Source organism: Paroedura picta, chromosome 11, assembly GCF_049243985.1.
Source record: "Paroedura picta isolate Pp20150507F chromosome 11, Ppicta_v3.0, whole genome shotgun sequence".
Taxonomy (NCBI): Eukaryota; Metazoa; Chordata; class Lepidosauria; order Squamata; family Gekkonidae; genus Paroedura; species Paroedura picta.
The window spans coordinates 5,939,899-5,958,129 of record NC_135379.1 but is presented as its reverse complement, the minus strand read 5'-3'; the positions used below and the strand labels follow the sequence as shown (position 1 = coordinate 5,958,129).

The 18,231-nt window shown below is 44.5% G+C and overlaps 1 protein-coding gene across 2 annotated transcripts in view; it reads right to left on the bottom strand.

Annotated features, from left to right (window-relative positions):
* The window catches only part of DPP6 (dipeptidyl peptidase like 6), a 479,395-nt gene that overhangs the window by 416,278 nt on the left and 44,886 nt on the right, over positions 1 to 18,231 (bottom strand). The window contains exon 1 of one of the 2 annotated variants that reach the window (XM_077304801.1): positions 994 to 1,350. The exons of the other annotated variant lie outside the window; for it this stretch is intronic. Coding sequence (XP_077160916.1) covers positions 994 to 1,044 — 51 coding nt within the window. The 5' untranslated portion in view covers positions 1,045 to 1,350. Of the gene's footprint in view, positions 1 to 993; positions 1,351 to 18,231 lie in introns of those variants that run through there. 2 annotated transcript variants of the gene reach the window in all.

Below are 18,231 nucleotides of genomic sequence, written 5' to 3'. Positions count from 1 at the left end.
CCACTTGATTCTTTGCCCAATGAGTTCTTATACAAGTAAGAATGCATGCGGTCTGGGTAGAAATTGATTTTTAGCCTCCCAGAACATAAACAAGGCCAGATGCAAACAGACCTTCAAACAAGCAAGCAACATCCCCCCCTCCCAGAAAAAAAAACACCTCCCCACCAATTGAAATCAGAAACACAAAAATGTTTCTATCAACACAAGATGGCATCCAACATTTCCTCAGGTTTTTTTTACTGCAAAAAAAAAAAAAAAAAAGCTGTACAATAACAGAGGGATAGAACAGGAGGCCTGGTCATTGTTGCCCAGAAGGAAGGCAGAAGAGGCAGAGGGGGGGGGGAGAGGTACCCCTCACACAATCCGGTCCTCAAGTTGTCAAAGTTGTCTAGAGGCAACTGGCGATGGTCTCCTCCACTCTTGCAAATCCAACACCTTCTCCAGACATCTTGTAATCCTTAGGGAGGAGTTCAGCACTGTCCCCTGGAAGGAGGCACTAAAAACCTCCGAACCCTCCCTGTGCACCTTCCACCTTGTGAGAGTAAAACCAGCAACCTCCGGAGACACCTCGAAGCCTCAGAAAAGGGAAGGGGAGGAGAAGGGTGGGAGCAGAAGCGGCCTCCAGACCCACGGGTTCAAGTTCAGCCTTACAGATGCAAAAGGCACCCCCTTGTCCTCCCCCACGTCCTCAGCCACACAAAAACCCACGAAGACCTTCCAAGCCACGATGCAAAGAAAGGATCCCTACCAGCTCTAACCTCTCTCTAGTCAGACCGATCAAAATAATCCTCTCTCTAGTCAGACCGATCTAGGATTCGAAGGAGTGGAGCTCCCAAAGCGGGGGTGGGGTGGGGTGGGGTTGGGGTGGGAGAGAGAAAGCGATCCTACGGACTGCCCCAGTATCTCTGCACGCTCCCTTTTGGTATTCATAGTATCAAACAAACGCTGAAAAAAGACGCCCCGGAGTTACTTAAGGCGGCGACAGCCACTTACCATGACGTTTCCTTGCATTTTAGCGGTTTTAATCATTGCCTTTTCCTTCATTTTGGCTGTGCGGTGGCCGGGGAAGGGAAGCGCGTGTCTGCCGGTGCCCTGACAATTCAGACTTACTACTTAATAATCCATCGGCTTGGTCACTTTGGTCGGGGAGATGCCTTTAACACTTGCCAGAGATGTTTATTCCTGGGGCGGGCGGGAAGGAGACGGGAGGAGGGGAGAGAGACAGTTCTGGTGTGCATGGGCTTTTCTCCCCCCCCCTTGAAACCACCACCTTTCAAAAACGTAGGGTTTTTTTTTTTAAAGGGTCGTCATTCTTCGCCCGCTTCCCCTTCCTCCCTGCAACAATGACTCGAAATATTTTGAGGAGTCAGAAAACGAAGGAGACGGTATCCGTCCATGCCCAGATTTAAATCGTGCCCTGCCAGAACTCTCTGGGTAAGGGGGGGGAGCGCTCATCCACCACACACACACACACACACACACCGTCGCTGTACCAAACCGCACAGTGGCAAATGATGCTGCCGTGAGAACACTGGACGACTCGCCTGGGCTAAATATTTTTTATTCCCCCTTACTACGATTTTGTAGAGATATTGACAACGAGGGTACTTTTGTTAAGGTGAAGCAAGTTGCTTTCAAAGGCTATTTCAAAGGAGGGACGCTGCCCTCCACCCGGCTATGGTCTCCTCGTGTTTTGCTTCGCCTTTCCTCCAGGCGAGCTCCGGGCGGCACGCTCTCCCCCGTTCCATCATCACAACCACCCTGCGCGGTAGGACCAGCCCCAAGGTCATCCGGGGAGCGTCATGGTCAAAGCAGAGATTTGAACTCAGACTTCCCTGTCCGAGCCTCACCCCCTAACCACCGCGTATGCCTTTTCAGCTTCCCTTTCCCGAGCACGGCTTTGGGCGACGCGTTTGGCCCAGTTGGAGGAGACGCTGAAGCAACCCCCACCCCGCATTTATACATGGGGCTCATAAAGCAACAGCCGTCTCCCCCATGGCCTCGTCGACTCTGCCCCATAAAACCACATCTGTTGCAGAGGAGGAGAGGAAAGGCGACGGACGGAGATCAATAACGTTGTTGTTACAGGTTACTAGGGGACAACCGTTACGTTTCCATGGTTGCACTCGTTTGGTCTGCATCTGAATCAGCTGCTGCTGCTGCTCGCGCCGCCCTGGGAAGCCAGACGCGGAGGATTTCCTGCAACAGCCCCCTGAGCGCAGCTGCACCGCTCGCCCTGCCTAGAAGCTCCCTTTTCCAAGCTGCACCTTTTCTCTCCCCCGTGCATCCGTGCTGTGGTCCCTCCCCTCCCTTCCCCTCCTAGCATCCCGAACTGCCTCCTTCCTCCCTCTTGCGGTAACCCACTTGCAACCCTTTGCCACGCCCACTGGCAGGACACATCTTTGTTGTTGCATTTCCGGGACGCGCGCAGCGCTCTGCACCCACCTCCCCTCCCTCCCTTTCCACGCACACCCAGAGCCCCGGCCTCCAGCCCGCTCTCTTTCCCTCTCTACTCCACACACGCTCACAGTCGGCTAGCGCCTCTCTTCCCAGCATGCCCTGCTGCTCCTGCCATCCTCCATTCATCCTCCCTTAAGATTTTGTGGCGGCTCCATTTGCTCCTCTGGCGCCCACCCCAGGCACAGAAATCCAGCAGCGGCAGCTGGTATAAAAGGAAGCGGCCACCGCGCCATTCCTGCCCCACTGGCAAGAGCCTTGAGCCATTCAAAAGCCCTCTCCCTTCTTCTACAGACAAAGCAGTCTTGGTTTTATTAATCTAGTCACGCTGGCTGCTCGGTAATGCTACAAGGAGAAGGCATTTCTACTGCCTAGCGAAGATCCAAGGGAAGTGGCCATGTAGTCCCTGTGAAATTAAGCCAGAGTGCCCCAAAGGACTGTTTTTGGCAGGTTTCATGCAATTTAGAGGGAAATGCAATTGCGGTAAGTAGGCAAGAGGATAACTGAACCAGGATTCATTTTGCAAGAGGAGAATATTGCGGGACTTTGTTCATGCCCCACTGAGGAGATGGGGTTTTCCCCCTCTTATCTTTGCCTGCTACATTTTCTACTAGAATCTGCAGGATTTGCGGAGGGGGGGGATCAGTTGTCTTGAGTCAGGTGCCCAAATAATACAATAGCTTGTGGAAACTGCCATACTAATCTTTTGCAGAGGTTATTTAGGAAAAGGGACAGCCCTAGAGGAACACAAATACCTGTCTGTTCATTGATCCAGTTCGTTTGTACCCTGCCTTTCTCCACAATGGGGACCCAAAGCATTCTCCTTTCCTCTGTTTTATGCTCACAACAACCTTGTGAAGTAGGTTACGCGGAGAGAATATGACTGGCCCAAGGTCACTCAGCAGGTTTCCAAGGTACATGTGGGAATTCAAACCTGACACTATTGTCTTTAAGATGGTAATATTTAACCCTTCCTGATTTTAATAGATTTCTAGTCCAATATTTGACCATCCCTGTACCCCACAACAGTTCATGAACATGAACATGTCATATAATAAGAGAGCTCAGACCTCCAAAATGCTTGAAATTAGAAAACCACAAGAGAAGACCGCTGTGAAGAAGTTAAAGTTTAATTTGTTGCCAAATTTCCACATAAGAGGAAACCTTGGTAACTAGAATAAGGTCATTCTGCAAGTTTAAAAGGCATTGTGGAATGCGCCTGGGGAGAGTTAGAAAATGTTAACTTTATGAGTGGTATTGCTAAAATCAACCAGACTAATTATAATAGTCGTGCAGCATCTAGACTAAAATGAGATATATCTTAAAATATATACCATATATGTTATTTGGCTCCACAATAAGTTAGATGTGGAAATGCCAGCAACAAGTCCTACTGTATAGATCATGGTAAAACTCTTACAGAGTATTCTTATAAGATGGCTATATTATTTGTATTTGTACGAGCAACATACAACTACTTTCAGTGATTTTCTGATACATTAAACCAGGTTTTCTCAACCATGGTTTCGTGAAACCCTGGGCCTTCTTGAAGACCTTGAAAGGTTTTCCAGAATGAGTGGGAGTTACATTTTTATATTTAAAAAAATGTTAAACATTTATTAAGTGATACGCCCATGAAGGGTCACATGTAGGTCCCCTCCCCTGAAAAAATGGCCAATTATGAGCTCGGAGAGGGTGGGGAGGGGCCCCAGGTGGGCATGTATACAGCTATGCTTCCCAACCGTATTCTGCATGATCACACCACTTCTGGAGTTTGTGAAAGATTGAGGAATGTTTTATGGGGGTTCTCAACAGTAGAAAAGTAGAGAAAAGCTGCATTAAACAGCCTTCTGAAAGCTTTGCCATACTCTCTTTAATTTCCGCGGGGAGGGGGGGAGAGAGAATTGAATGTGACCCATAATGAAATGCCTGACATTTTTACAGAGTGACAAAAGGAAAAGCAGGTTCTTGGTACCAATAAGTTTGTAATCCAAACACAGGCAGATAAATGAGGATCAGAGAAGACAAGAAAGTTACGGTTGCAGAAGATGTAATAAATCCTGAATATAAGCAAATACTCTTACTACTGTGAATACCCCAAAAGAAAATTACATTAAACAATTGTGTTTGCAAGGACTTTCAGTGGAATCCTAAACAGAGTTATACCTTTCTACATCCACTGAAGTCAATGGACTTGGGTGGGCGTAACTCTCAGGATTGTACCTAACAAAAACAATAGATTGTTTCCTCTGTGTCTTTGTGTACTAATGGCTGAATATGCAATTTGGTAATTCTTTTTTCTGTCCCTTTGCATCTCCTTTTCTCTCCCCGCCACCCCCATTTTTTTCTAATGCACTTATTGGTTTTGCTTTATTAATCTAATGTATGTGGTTCTGGCAGTGCTGTAGCAATTGCTGTGATTAAAAGAATCTCCTACTAATTCTTGAACTGTTGGCCAGTCATTGCTATTGCTTCCAATACCTTCCCCCTTTTTTAAAACGTTGTTGCCTCAGGATTTCTTCTATTCATCTGGACAAATGCATTCTTTTCACAAACTGCATTCCCACCTTTCACAAGGGATGAAAGGGAAATAATTTCTAGGTTCCAATAAGTCTCCATAATATTCCCTCTCACAATTATATGGCCGTACCCAAGGCTGATTTAGCATCATCACTTCAGGGTATGTCGAAACCATCAAGTAGAGGAGGGGGAGAGAGATTCAAAATGAAATAATAATGACTTACCAAAAGGACTTTGTGTGCGATCCTTCTTTATTCTGCTTTCCCCTTACCAACATTCTGTCCACTTTAAAAAAAACAAACTTGGACTGCACCAGAAATGAGTCAACACATCATTCCATTACATCATAGTATCCAAAAGTTTCAAGCACACTGCCCAATTTTTCTATGGAAGTGCCTCAGTAATCAACTTTTACTGGCTTCAGAATTTTTGGTATTGCCAGAGTGTTACTTACTGAATTTAAGCTGCAGAAAAAGATAAATGAGAGACTGATAGCCATGATATTTACTTAAAATTAAATACATGAAAGACATTATGTAGTGCATTTTACATTTAATTCAATTCCTTTTTGGTAATGTCACCTTCTGTACCACACCCCCTAATTTAGAGGAAAGTTTCTAAATGTCAGAAGAAGGCTAGCCAGGCAAATCTCATTTCAAGAAGTTTCTTTTTAAGTACATGGACAGCAAAAGTCACAAACAAGGAAATGCTAGAGTGCATAATGCCGAATATATCACTAGATGGCAAAATCACGAAACTCCGTCTCACTTACTTTGGCCGTATCATGCGACCCAAGTCAATGGAGAGAGCAATTAAGATAGGACTGGTCAGTGGTCAATGGAAACCAGGCCAACAAAGAACACGGTGGTTAGATACAATCGAAATGGACACTGGCCAGAGCATTATACAACTAAAAGAAGAGGTACAATATTGGAAGATGTGGAGACAGTTGAGCCATGGAATTGCCAAGAGTCTGACATGACTGAGTAGCTAACATGATCCTGTGTGTATTCATATTCTCATGGGTATGTGCTCAGCCTCCAAGGAAGGATGGTGTATAAATGTAATAAATAGGAGAAGGTAGGTGTTACGTCTACTTTTTCAAGTACTAACGAGAAATGTAAGGCTGGTTTTTACTGTATCTAATGAATCCCAAGCCACTACAAAGGCTGAAACATATGCTGGGCAGTGGGGAATGGCTTAGTCTCGAGCAATGGTTCTCATCTCTTCTGATCTGGGCATTTTACCATTAACCCCCCCCCCCCCCCCCAAACAGCAGCATGGGACCCAATGAACTGCATGTAAATGACAGGAAGAGGGATGATAATTTCAGCAGTGAAAGTCAGTACCATGGACAGCAGATAAGGATCGCTAACAACAGAAGCCACAAACTGAGAACTTCAAGTGTTCAACTACTGCAGAGAGCAAGCCAAGGGTCAGGAACTTGGAGGAATCTTCATCTGGGAGGGAATCTCCTTGTAGGAATCTCCATGTGTGCAAGCCGGAGACATGGTGCCCTTACTCAATGCAAAGATGGCACTGGCAGAAGCCATCCAGCTGAAGACTTCTTGGGTGAACCTCTTACTCCTCCCCTCCTTTTTCACTTGGGGAAGCAGGAAGCTGGAGACAATTGGTCTAGTTATTAATATTTGGTTATTTTTTAAAAATAATATTTAGTATTTAAAATTCCTACACATTTCAACTTTAAATTTCCTTTATATTTTTAAATTCTTTGTAAACTGTCCTGGGCTTCCGGGGAAGGGCAGGGTATAACATAGTTAAATAAAATAGAAAGTTCTTCCAAAAAGCAAAAGGAAAACGATGGTGGCTCTTTAAGGCCATGTACCTATATGTTGGTCTCAAACCATAGGCTGAATATTTTCCGCCTTGAGTGAAATTTATTTTCAGTGAAAGTGAAAGTTACTCAGTGAAAGTTACTTCAGCCCTTGTGAGAAATTGGTTGCGTACACTCAGTGTCATGGTTCCAGCATTCATGGTTGCACTAACCCAGATTTGGGATGGCTATAGCCTTAAGTGAAATGCTAAAATAGTTAGAAGAATCTGCCCCCAACTTGGACACTTTGAAACCCTACTTCATCTTCCCCTCGAGCACACCAAGTGAGGGCTTTACCAAAAATCAATGTGTGCAACCACATAATTATGTAGTGAAACATTTACATCCCACCTTCCCTTGTGTCTCAAGATGGCATCCAATAATGGTTAAAAACATTTTCATTGTTGCAGTTATTTATTTTGGGTGTATTAAAATTACTAAACTTAGGCTATTGCATTTTGGTCACATCTTGAGGAGACAAGACTCATTGGACAAGAGAAGGATGCTCGGAAAAGCTGAAGGAAGAAGGAGAAAAGGAAGATCCAACATGAGATGGATTGGTTCAGTAAAGGAAGCCAGAGCCTGAGCTAGGTTGTTAATGACAGCATGCTTTGAAGGTCATTCATTCATAAGGTCACAATAAATCGGAAGTGACTTAACCGCCCATAATACACACATGGAAATGAGGCAATAATTCTTCATACACACCAGCAGTCGGTGACTACAGAACCTCTGGACATTGTTTGGAGGCATAAACTGCCCTGCTTTTAAAAATGTACGTGCTATTTCAGGAACAAGCAAGTAGGCACCGGGACTCCAATATGGTACAGCAAAATAATGCAATGTAGAAAACAGATGTCCAGGGAGTCCTCAACCTTCAATACATTCTTTAATAAGCAGAATTCTTAATTAATCCCAATGCATTTCGCTATGTAGCTTTATCAAGAGACATCAAATTCCAAATTGTTTGCAACTGGAAACTTCAGTTTAGGAGAACAATCTCTTAAAAGAGAATCTGGTATATATGTTTTTTTAGCCTGAATACCATTACAGCCAACCCAAGACGGTTGTAGAAAATTCTGTAGCCAGCTACTCCTAGCTGAGGCATTCCAAACGCTAGAAGTAGCTGCTTATAGAATATTTTGTGATACCATATTGGAGTCCCAGTACCTTATTGCTTGTTCCTTGTTTGATTGCTTGCTGGGTCCCACCCCTCCTATTTTATACATGCCGTTTCAGAACATGTTGGATAACATAATGTGAACTGGTACAATATTCATAACAACATTGGGAGGGGGGGGCTGATTTGGTATCTCAGAATACACTGTTAGCTCGTGAGAGTATGCCCTACAGAGCAGGGTTGGTTTCATTCTCAATTTAGGAATCCATGTGATTGATCCACATAGGCATTGTTTTGGCAACACAGTTCTAAAAGTATAATTTAGCCATAATGTAGCCATACTGCCAACACCACAGAAGAAAACTGTAGCTGGACAGCCCAACGTTGTTTTTCCAAAGAAATAGTGGTAATTGCAGCAGTTGGCTTCTTAACTCTTCCTGATTAAATGGTCTTTCCCTCGGTGTCAGAATCACTGCTCAGGCCACTGGATCCTTGGTTTTCAAAACCCTGGGTTTCCTTAGACATCCGTATAGAGGCTGCCTCATTACAAATTTGTAATGGTATAAAAGCTTACTATTCCCTGGGTTCCTTGCAAAGTGCAATTTACATTCAGCACTTCGAGGCCATGCTCTCTATTCATGTCAGGAAACAGCACAGTCAAATGCACACTAGAATGGCAGTCTGCACTGGGGGAGCCTATGTGCACCGTAACTCCCCCAAACCATTCCTGCTATCCTCCAAGTGCTTTTAGAAGGAGGATGGTAGAAGGTATGTCCTTTGCCTGACAAGTCATCTGATTGGCTGAACTGATTTTTAAAAGGTTGCTTTGGCAGCAGCACCATAGCACAAGGATCTTGGCTGTGCGGCTGAACATACGGTGTGGCAGCCATTTTGTATCTGATTCTGCCTCTTGTGGCAGCCATTTTATGCCTGATTCTGTCTCTTGTGGCAGCCATTTTTGGTAGCCCATGATGTATCTCAATTCTAGAGGCATCTACGTGCTCAAAAGGGCTGGGAACCCTTGCACCAGAATACGCCTGGCTGTAGAAGATTTGGGAACAATGGAAAAGGCTTCTCGCCTTCTTCAGATTAGAGTCTGTCACTCTTTAGCCACTATATCATGCCGGCTGTCGATTGGTCTACAGCGGAAAGAGGGAGTCAGTGGAAACTGCCAGCATAGTCTGGATCCAAACCAGAAGTTACTGCTACTCACATACAAATGACCTCTTGTTCCACATAGGAAAACAAATACTTCGCCTGCACAATTTCTAGGCTGACCTTTGTGACTATGATGGGAGCTGTGAGTGAAATTTATACAACTATTTATTTAATTTATGTATAGCCTGCCTTGCTTCCTAATGAGGACCCAAAGCAGCTTACATAATTCGCCTCTCCTTCATTTCATCCTGTGAGCTAGGTTAGGCTGAGAGAGGGTGTCTGGCCAAAGGTCGCCCAGGAAGCTTCCATAATACGGCAGGGGAATCCAAACCTGGGTCTTCCAGATACTAGTTAAACACCTTTACAATTTCTATGCCACCTTTCCAAGGACCGGCCAGAGGCCCCTTATAAAACATTCACTGTTTTCATTCATTATTGAAAATATTTACCAGCCACATTTCTACCTTATGGAGTTTGAGGTGGTGGGCAACAACAAAAATCACTTACATAATACATTAGAGACATTAAAAACAGAAATACAAAATCACAACTCAGTAAACTTAACAAAATGCAGTTCTAAACTTTAAAATTAGAATGCAGAATTTTGAAAAAATCAGCCAGAGCATCATACCTTATAAAAAGCACCGGGTCCTTCTGACAACGTGCCAAGCCTTGGATTGGCCCTCTCTGGTGGACATTCCCCCCCAATAGAGTGAAGGTACTCCACCACTGAAGGCCAATGAGAGGCTCTTCCCCGACCCCATCCCCCTCCACCTCCTCCTTCATGCCACTTACTGGCACTTGGTATAAGCCAGCAGGAAGTAAGCCAGGGAGATGGGGTCGGCTGTCCAGGTGCACTCTGCCATGTCTGTTCCAGTCTCCCCACCCTCGTGGCTGCCAGGAAGACATCCATGCATGTTTGGCCACAGCCAACCCAGGCTCTCTGCCCTCCTGGCAGCTGGGGGACCTCAGGGGTCTGTCCACCCACACTCTGCTGCACCAGCCTGGTGGCCAGCCTCACTGGCAGGCCCACCCTGGTTTGTGAGGGCCCTTCTACCCTTCCCCTGCCTTCCTGTGTCCTGTTTTTCAAACAGGTTATCCTCCTAGTAAAATGGACCATTGAAAACCCTCAACTATTCAAAATGAATTGAATAATTCCCTTGCTAAAACCACTTTATAAAAACAACATTAAAAGCCTTATGCCTAAAGCAGGGGTAGTCAACCTATGGCCCTCCAGATGTCCATGGACTACAATTCCCATGAGCCAATGCTGTCAGGGGCTCATGGGAATTGTAGTCCATGAACATCTGGAGGACCACAGGTTGACTACCCCTGGCCTAAAGGACAGCTGTGTTAAATGTCAGGTACGCCTCAAAGGGAAAGATATTTCACAGTGAGGCGCCACCACTGAGAGAGCCCTGTCCCTGGTTGTTGCCTGGCTCTGCTGTGAAGGTGGGGTCACAGAGAGCAGGGATTGTCAGGAAGGTCTTCATCGGAATGCTGGATGGTATGGGAGAAGTATCCTGGTGCCAAGCCATTAACAGCCTGACAGGTAAGAACCAGATTTTCAGTTTTGCACAGGAACAGTCTGGCCGTCAATGCAGCTCTTATAGCACTTGAGTAATAGGATCCCATATTCCCCCTTCCTTACCACGCAGCCCGGCTGCTGCATTTTGGGCCAGCTGGAATTTTCAGATCATTTTCAAAAGCAGCTGCATCTACAATCATTTTAACCTGTATGCAACTGCAACATGAATCATTATGGCCAGATCACGCTTTTCAAGGAATAGCTAAGGCAGTCATATCTGCCAAAGCTGATAAGACACATTGGGTGCTGCAGAGGAGACCGTAGACTCTACTCCCAACCTACAATCCCTCTCCAGAGCAGGAGGACTCCAAGGTCCCCCAGCATCATTGTTATTGACCAACAGTACTGGATGGACTGAGATTCAATTTATTGGCCACCTCTTATCCCACTAGTAGAACTGGGTGTCATCTGCACGTTGGTGGTGTGTTACTCCACAGCCCCTTATAATCTCTCCCAGTGGTTTTATGTAGATGTTAAACAGCATGGGAGACACTTTGTAAACTCATTCCAATACTGCCATAAATAAGGGTTGCTAATTTTTTAACTCACAAGTGCTTGCCACCAGGAATAAAAGAGATACATTAAGCACAGAGAATCCGTGCAGTGCAGGGGATAGTATGTTAAATTGAGATAACAAGGATTAAATCTTCAGCCTGCCCTGGAGGCATGAACAACTCAGTTTGTACTTCAATTCCCTTCTAGTTTATTAGTAACAAAACATGTATCTATGGTGCCCATAATTTATGTGATTTTTCTGGGGGGAAATACTTGCATTTTGACTACAAAGTCATCCGTACTCAAGGTTGAGTACCTAATTACAGAAATTCATGCTTCTCCCATGTCTCCAAATCTAAGGCAAGTGATTTGACTCTAAAATCCAGTGACTAAATGGTATAGATATATCTTACTGCATGGTTTCAGCTTTGTACACAATACAGTCCTACATATTCATTATTGAGATTTTTTTAAGAGGACAATTTTTCATGCATTTTGCAAATATTCAGAAGTGCATTGTATATGAACACATCTTGAACACATAAGTGCATTGTATATGAACACATCTTATGCAAGGTACAAAATTTATATAAAAACTGGCATTATATAAAAACTGGCATTTCCATAGTGCACCCAGGAAAAATGTCTTACAATTTGTGCTCTAAAGTAGCTTATTATAGCTCTAAATACTTGTAGGATTCATGAGGAACTGCATCACTTCCACTGGTCACAGCAGCAGCCATCTTAAAGAAGCTGAAGCTATCTGCACCTCCAGGGCTGCAAATCTAATTTTAAAAAATCAGCACCAAGCAAAGCAATCCATACACATTATTATTCGCACAGTGTATCAATAGCAGTTTTTAACGAAATTGGTCATTACCGAAGGATTTAACTTGGCAAACCAGCAGAGGGCAAACTCAGTCTGTATATTCTCTATGCATTCCCCCTCCACGAAGAGATGGCTTGTCCCTGCTTTGCATATCTATCTTCTATCCAGTAGCCTGTACACAGATGATGGGCAGCCCTCTGCACCTTATCTGGCAACAAGATGCATCAGCGTTATCACATCTGACACCAAATGGCTTTGCAGGAAACTGAGTAAATATTTATTACACCAATCAACAATCTGCCAGTGCATCTCTCTCTCTCTCTCTCTCTCTCTCTCTCTCTCCCCCCACAGACCCTTAGCTGCAACTTTATTCCACAAGTATTCTTATTAAGTAGTGGAACTGGTCTCACTTTTGTTATGAATGGTATGCAAAGCTATTTTTAGTCAGATGCAATGAGGGCTGCCACATCTGAGCAACCATGTTCCAGGCCTGTGTCTGCCACATGTGTGGGGTGAAGCACTGATTTTTACAAAGCAGAGGATGGGGTTGTACCGTATCCTACACCACCTTCCCGTTTTCTGACACCTCAGGCACTCTACGTCCAGCTGGGGCTGCCAAACTCCATGTGAAGACCTGGAAGGACAGTCCCAATCCCGGCTGCAAAAGGAGGAGGGTGGTCACTCTGTCAAGGTGACCAGAACTGGGAAACTGCATGGGAATTTGAATAAATGAAATCAATAATGCTACCACATCCAGGGTAGCTGATGCACCAGCAATCAAGAAGCAGGGTGCTGGTGAGAAGTGAACTACCGGCTGAAACATTAAACCTATGACACCAAAATCAGAAATTCATATCACCACCTGGAATGTTTGAACTGTCTGGTACTAACGCATGGATGACTTTCAGGTCTGATGAGCAAACTGCTTAGACGTGCATGACCAACCACGTCTAGGCTTGATTCTTGTTCGTTGAGGCTGAGAGCATCAAACCAGGTCAGGTTGGTTGAGTGGGTCAGAAGTAATAAAGTGCCTCTCAATGAGAAGGTGTAATTCTGACAACATTAAAAGAGGCATCCATGAGACCCCTCCAAAAATGACTTCCCTGGCCCTGAATGACCTAAGTCAGGGGTAGTCAACCTGTGGTCCTCCAGATGTTCATGGACTACAATTCTCATGAGCCCCTGCCAGCACATGCTGGCAGGGGCTCATGGGAATTGTAGCCCATGGACATCTGGAGGACCACAGGTTGACTACCCCTGACCTAGGTAACTACTGCCTGATGGCCAGGGTTCCATTCTTGGGCATTCCTGATGCTCAAATCGGTGGTATCTATGCACCCACATATTTTTGTGGAGAAGACAGATTATCTAGACCTATTTTAATTTGACGGCATCATTTTCTCCAGGGGAATTGCTCTCTGTAGTCTGGATATTAGTTGTCATTCCAGGGGACTGCCAGGTCCTATCTGGAGGTTGGCTCTTTATACCATGAGTTCCCTGCCACATGCCTTTGGGGAAAGAACTGAATTATATTCCTGTCACGGCTGAAGCACCTGCAGGAGTTCACTGCTCTCACACATGCAAAACGTTGCTAACGGGGATTGCAGCTGCAAGAAACAGTACTACTCCACAGTAGTAAAGTATTTTAGCTGATCTATTAATGGAGAAGCTTCTACAGCTGAAGTCCCCTCCCCTATAACTGTCCTCACCTTCTCTCAGGATTTAATATCTGATCCATCGCTGGCTGATTAAACACACACACAAAAATTCATTAATCGTATTAACACTTCTGACTGGTTAGTTGGAAGAAAGGAGCATTTGCAACATTTTTAATTTAAAAGATAAATGAGAAAATCTATGAGAGAAATGCTACTCCCTCTTTCTAAGATATCCCCTTATGGCTGGAAGCTAGTTTATATATATTTAAGTCATTTTTATCCAATGTACAAAAATGGAGGTGGTTTACAATAATGTGAGCCAACATGAGTTGTAGGGTTTACAAAAGTAAACAAAATATAAACAGAAAAAAACATTGAAGTACGTAAAATACATTTTAATAAGAATTAAAATAATTTTAACTAAACTAAAAAATTCCTCAAAACCTTTAGGTTTTTGGTTTTTATACCCCACTTTTCACTGCCTGAAGGAGCCTCAAAATGGCTTACAATTGCCTCCCCTTTCTCTCCCCACAACAGACACCCTGTGAGAGAGGTAAGGCTGAGAGCTCTGGAAGGAATGCTCAGTCAGAACAGCTCTAGCTCAAGGTCATGCAGTTGCCTGCATGTGGAGGAGCAAGGAATCAAACCCAGCTCGTCAGATTAGAAGTCCGCACTCCTAACCACTACACCAAACTGGTTCCTATGTTGAATCTATGATTAAGAGATATATTTATTTGGGCACGTCCTACTGTCCTTAGAGCCTCTTGCGGCACAGAGTGGTAAGGCAGCAGACATGCAGTCTGAAAGCTCTGCCCATGAGGCTGGGAGTTCAATCCCAGCAGCCAGCTCAAGGTTGACTCAGCCTTCCATCCTTCCGAGGTTGGTAAAATGAATGCCCACCATGCTGGGGGGTAAACTATAATGACTGGGGACGGCACTGGCAAACCACCCCGTATTGAGTCTGCCAAGAAAACACTGGAGGGCATCACCCCAAGGGTCAGACATGACTCGGTGCTTGCACAGGGGATACCTTTACCTTACCTACTGTCCTCCCAAAAGGAATCCAAACATATTGTAGATAAACAAACACCAGCAACAAAACAAAAAATACGGCTTGTGCAAGTCAGAGATCAATTGCTGCTTCATTCACAGGTACGGATTGCAAGCCACAGACTAAGAGCAGAATGGATAACAGTCCTTTGGCTGTAACCCAAGTTCTACAGCACTTGCAGAGAGAAGAAGGCAAACTGTTGCCCAGATGGCAAATCAGCTGCAACCCAGACACAAACTGCGAGAGCTGGACCTCAAGTACACTTTCTTTCCTCTCCCCCCTCCAAGAAATGTTCAACTCAAAAAAACAAAGCTGTTAATTGACCTAGAAAGAAGCAAGATTCCAATACTCCAAACAACTAGAGCTTAAAAGGGCTGTTTTCCTTTGTTCTGTCCAAGTTCTTAGAGAGGTTGCAGTAATTTCCCCATCTGTTTCTTTCATTTACTTGGCCTTGCTTGGATAAGATACAAGCAAGACACACTAAACAACACAGATTTCCCATGACTTGGGTGAGTGTTTCAAAGGCTAATGTTTCTTTCACTACTCTTCTCTGCCCTCATTCGCTATAAATCACATGGGAGGGATTTTCTTGAAACTACATTCTTATAGCATCATGAATCCCTGCCGTCTAGCAGCCACAACACAGGTCAGCAACCGTGGCTTTAGAGCAGGGGTAGTCAAACTGCGGCCCTCCAGATGTCCATGGACTACAATTCCCAGGAGCCCCTGCCAGCGTTCGCTGTAGTCCATGGACATCTGGAGGGCTGCAGTTTGACTACCCCTGCTTTAGAGCATTACCACAATACAGAAGGGAAGTTATACTGTCGAAAGGAATCTTTCCCAACACTGTGCATGTTAGATTCGAGTTCAGTAGCACTTTAGAGAGACAAACAAGAATCTAGGAGTATAAGCTTTCAAGAGTCAAAGATCCCTTCATCAGACATGAGTAGAAATGAAGTTCTCTGACTCCTTTTACTAATTTAACAGAATTAATTTTTGCTATATATTCCCACTGTCATAGGGAGTTCTTAGTCTGAGGAAGAGTGCTTGCACTCGAAAGCTCACGCCTTGAATAAATCTTTGTTGGTCTTAAAGGTGCTACCGGACTCTGATTTTATTGTCCTTTAACCACAGTGAGAAGGTGGGAGTGGTATTAGAAAGAATGTTTGTAAAGGATGCAAATATACAATGCCTACCGTAATCCCCTTGATTAGAGCACAGAGGAAATTCATCCTTTACAAGAATTGTTTACAACACTTTCTGCCAAGGACAAAAGGGCTCAGAGATCACCATTTCGACTCATCTCTGATGAAGGGAGCATCCCAAATGTTTATATCCCAGAACTCTTCGTGGTCTTTAAGGTGCTACTGGACTTGAATCTTTTAATTATCATCATCTTTATTTTTATAATCTGCCCTTCCTACACTCAGGGCAGGCAACAACAATTAATGAGCAGTAGATTTTTAAAAGCATCATCAATATGCTTGATGTTGTCACTTGGAGGAGGGCAGGATGCTGTTTCTGTTGGCTGCAAAGGAGAGGACACGCAGTAATGGGTTTAAACTTCAAGTACAACGATTTAGGCTAGATATCAGGAAAAAGTTTTTCACAGTCAGAGTAGTTCAGCAGTGGAATAGGCTGCCTAAGGAGGTGGTGAGCTCCCCCTCACTGGCAGTCTTCAAGCAAAGGTTGGATACACACTTTTATTGGATGCTTTAGGATGCTTAGGGCTGATCCTGCGTTGAGCAGGGGGTTGGACTAGATGGCCTGTATGGCCCCTTCCAACTCTATGATTCCATATAAATACAATAAAACCCGTTCTGCTTATATTGCCCCCAACTAATTCAGGCCTTGATTGGGGGAGCATCCAGTCTTTAAAAACAACCCACTCTCAATTCATGGTATTGAGGCCAACATTTCTTGCGGGGCCATCAGTGCCTTGACTGCACGGCTGGTGGAACAGCGCTGCCTCGCACACCCTGCAGAACTGCTTATGGTTCTTCAGGGCCCTCATCTCTCCTGGTAGAGCATTCCACCAGGTTGGGGCCAAGGCTGAAAAGGCCCTGGTTGAAGTCAATTTCATCTCCTTCAAGCCACAGATCCCCAGCAGGTTTTGGTCTGATGATCTTAAGGATCTTTATGGTGCGTAGTGGAAAAGTAGTGCGTAGTGGACCCATGCTGGTCCCAGACTGTTTAGGGCAGGGGTAGTCAACCTGTGGTCCTCCAGATGTCCATGGACTACAATTCCCATAAGCAATTCCCATCTGGAGGACCACAGGTTGACTATACCTGGTTTATGGTTTTGAAGGTTAACACCAAAAACTTTAACTGGATGCAGTCTTCAATCTGGGTATCTATTCTACTGCAGACTGACATGGCTACTCTCTGAAACTATGCATGCCAGAAACATTACTGACACTAAATTGCTAAATCGTGCTACACAGTCATGCTTTCAAGACAAGAGATGCTCACGGGTGGCTTGCCATTCCCCATCTCTGTCTAGGAATCTTGGGCTTCCTTGGCGGTCTTCCATCCAGGTACTAATCAAGGCTGACTCTGCTTAGCTTCCAAAACCTGATGAAATCAGGCTAGTCTGGACCTCCTAGGTCAGGTGAGACCCCCAAGAGAGAGAAGACAATTACCACCCTGAACTTCATCAATTTAAATTCTCCTGCTGGACATATGGAGCACCTGGAAAATACGGATTTAAGGAGGGTACTAGATTTATATTTGGAAATAATTATGTTTGCAAAGAAGCCCGTGGAGAGGCAGGAAAAGATCTAAAAACTTCCTTGAATAAATTATTCTTGCCAAGATGAACAGGCAGCTGTTTAGTCCTCCATTTCCACAAAAGCAGGGGGGGGATATATCACACGTTCTCTCTGCCAGCTGTACCCTCTCATACCAAATTTTCCTGTTCAATGAGGTCAAGTATCCCAGACTTCTATGTTAGCTACCCAATCAGTCAATTATACCCTCACACATTCAGAAGGAAAGAGATGGATTCTGGTGGGATTTTCAACTAGATCTGGTGGAGAGAAGCCACATCTCTAAGGAAGACACGGCCAAAGGTCCAGGAGACAGCACCACAAGGGGAAATATATTCCTCCCTGAATCAAGATGAAAATATCACCTGTCAAACCAAGATGGCCGTATTTATTTCAGTTATTCTCTGCTTTTCCTCTAAATCAGACAGGGTACTGTTTTTATGGATTGTGGGCAGTCTCCCAGACATTTGATAAGGCTGGACCCAATTTGGCCTTCCAGGGTGTTTAGATCACTCTCATCTCCACACATGTTAGCATTATTCATTACTATACTTTATTTGTACAAGCGCGATGTAATATCGGTCTGTTGGCTTTAGTAATCACAATCTGAATATTTAATTTTAATCTAAATATGTCACCTACTGCTGTGTTTTATTGAGGTGGCTATTATGGCATTAAGCTGCAACCAACTGCTTTTTCCTCCCAAGGAAGTTTTTACAAGGACAATATCCGTATTTTCATTGTCTGCATAGC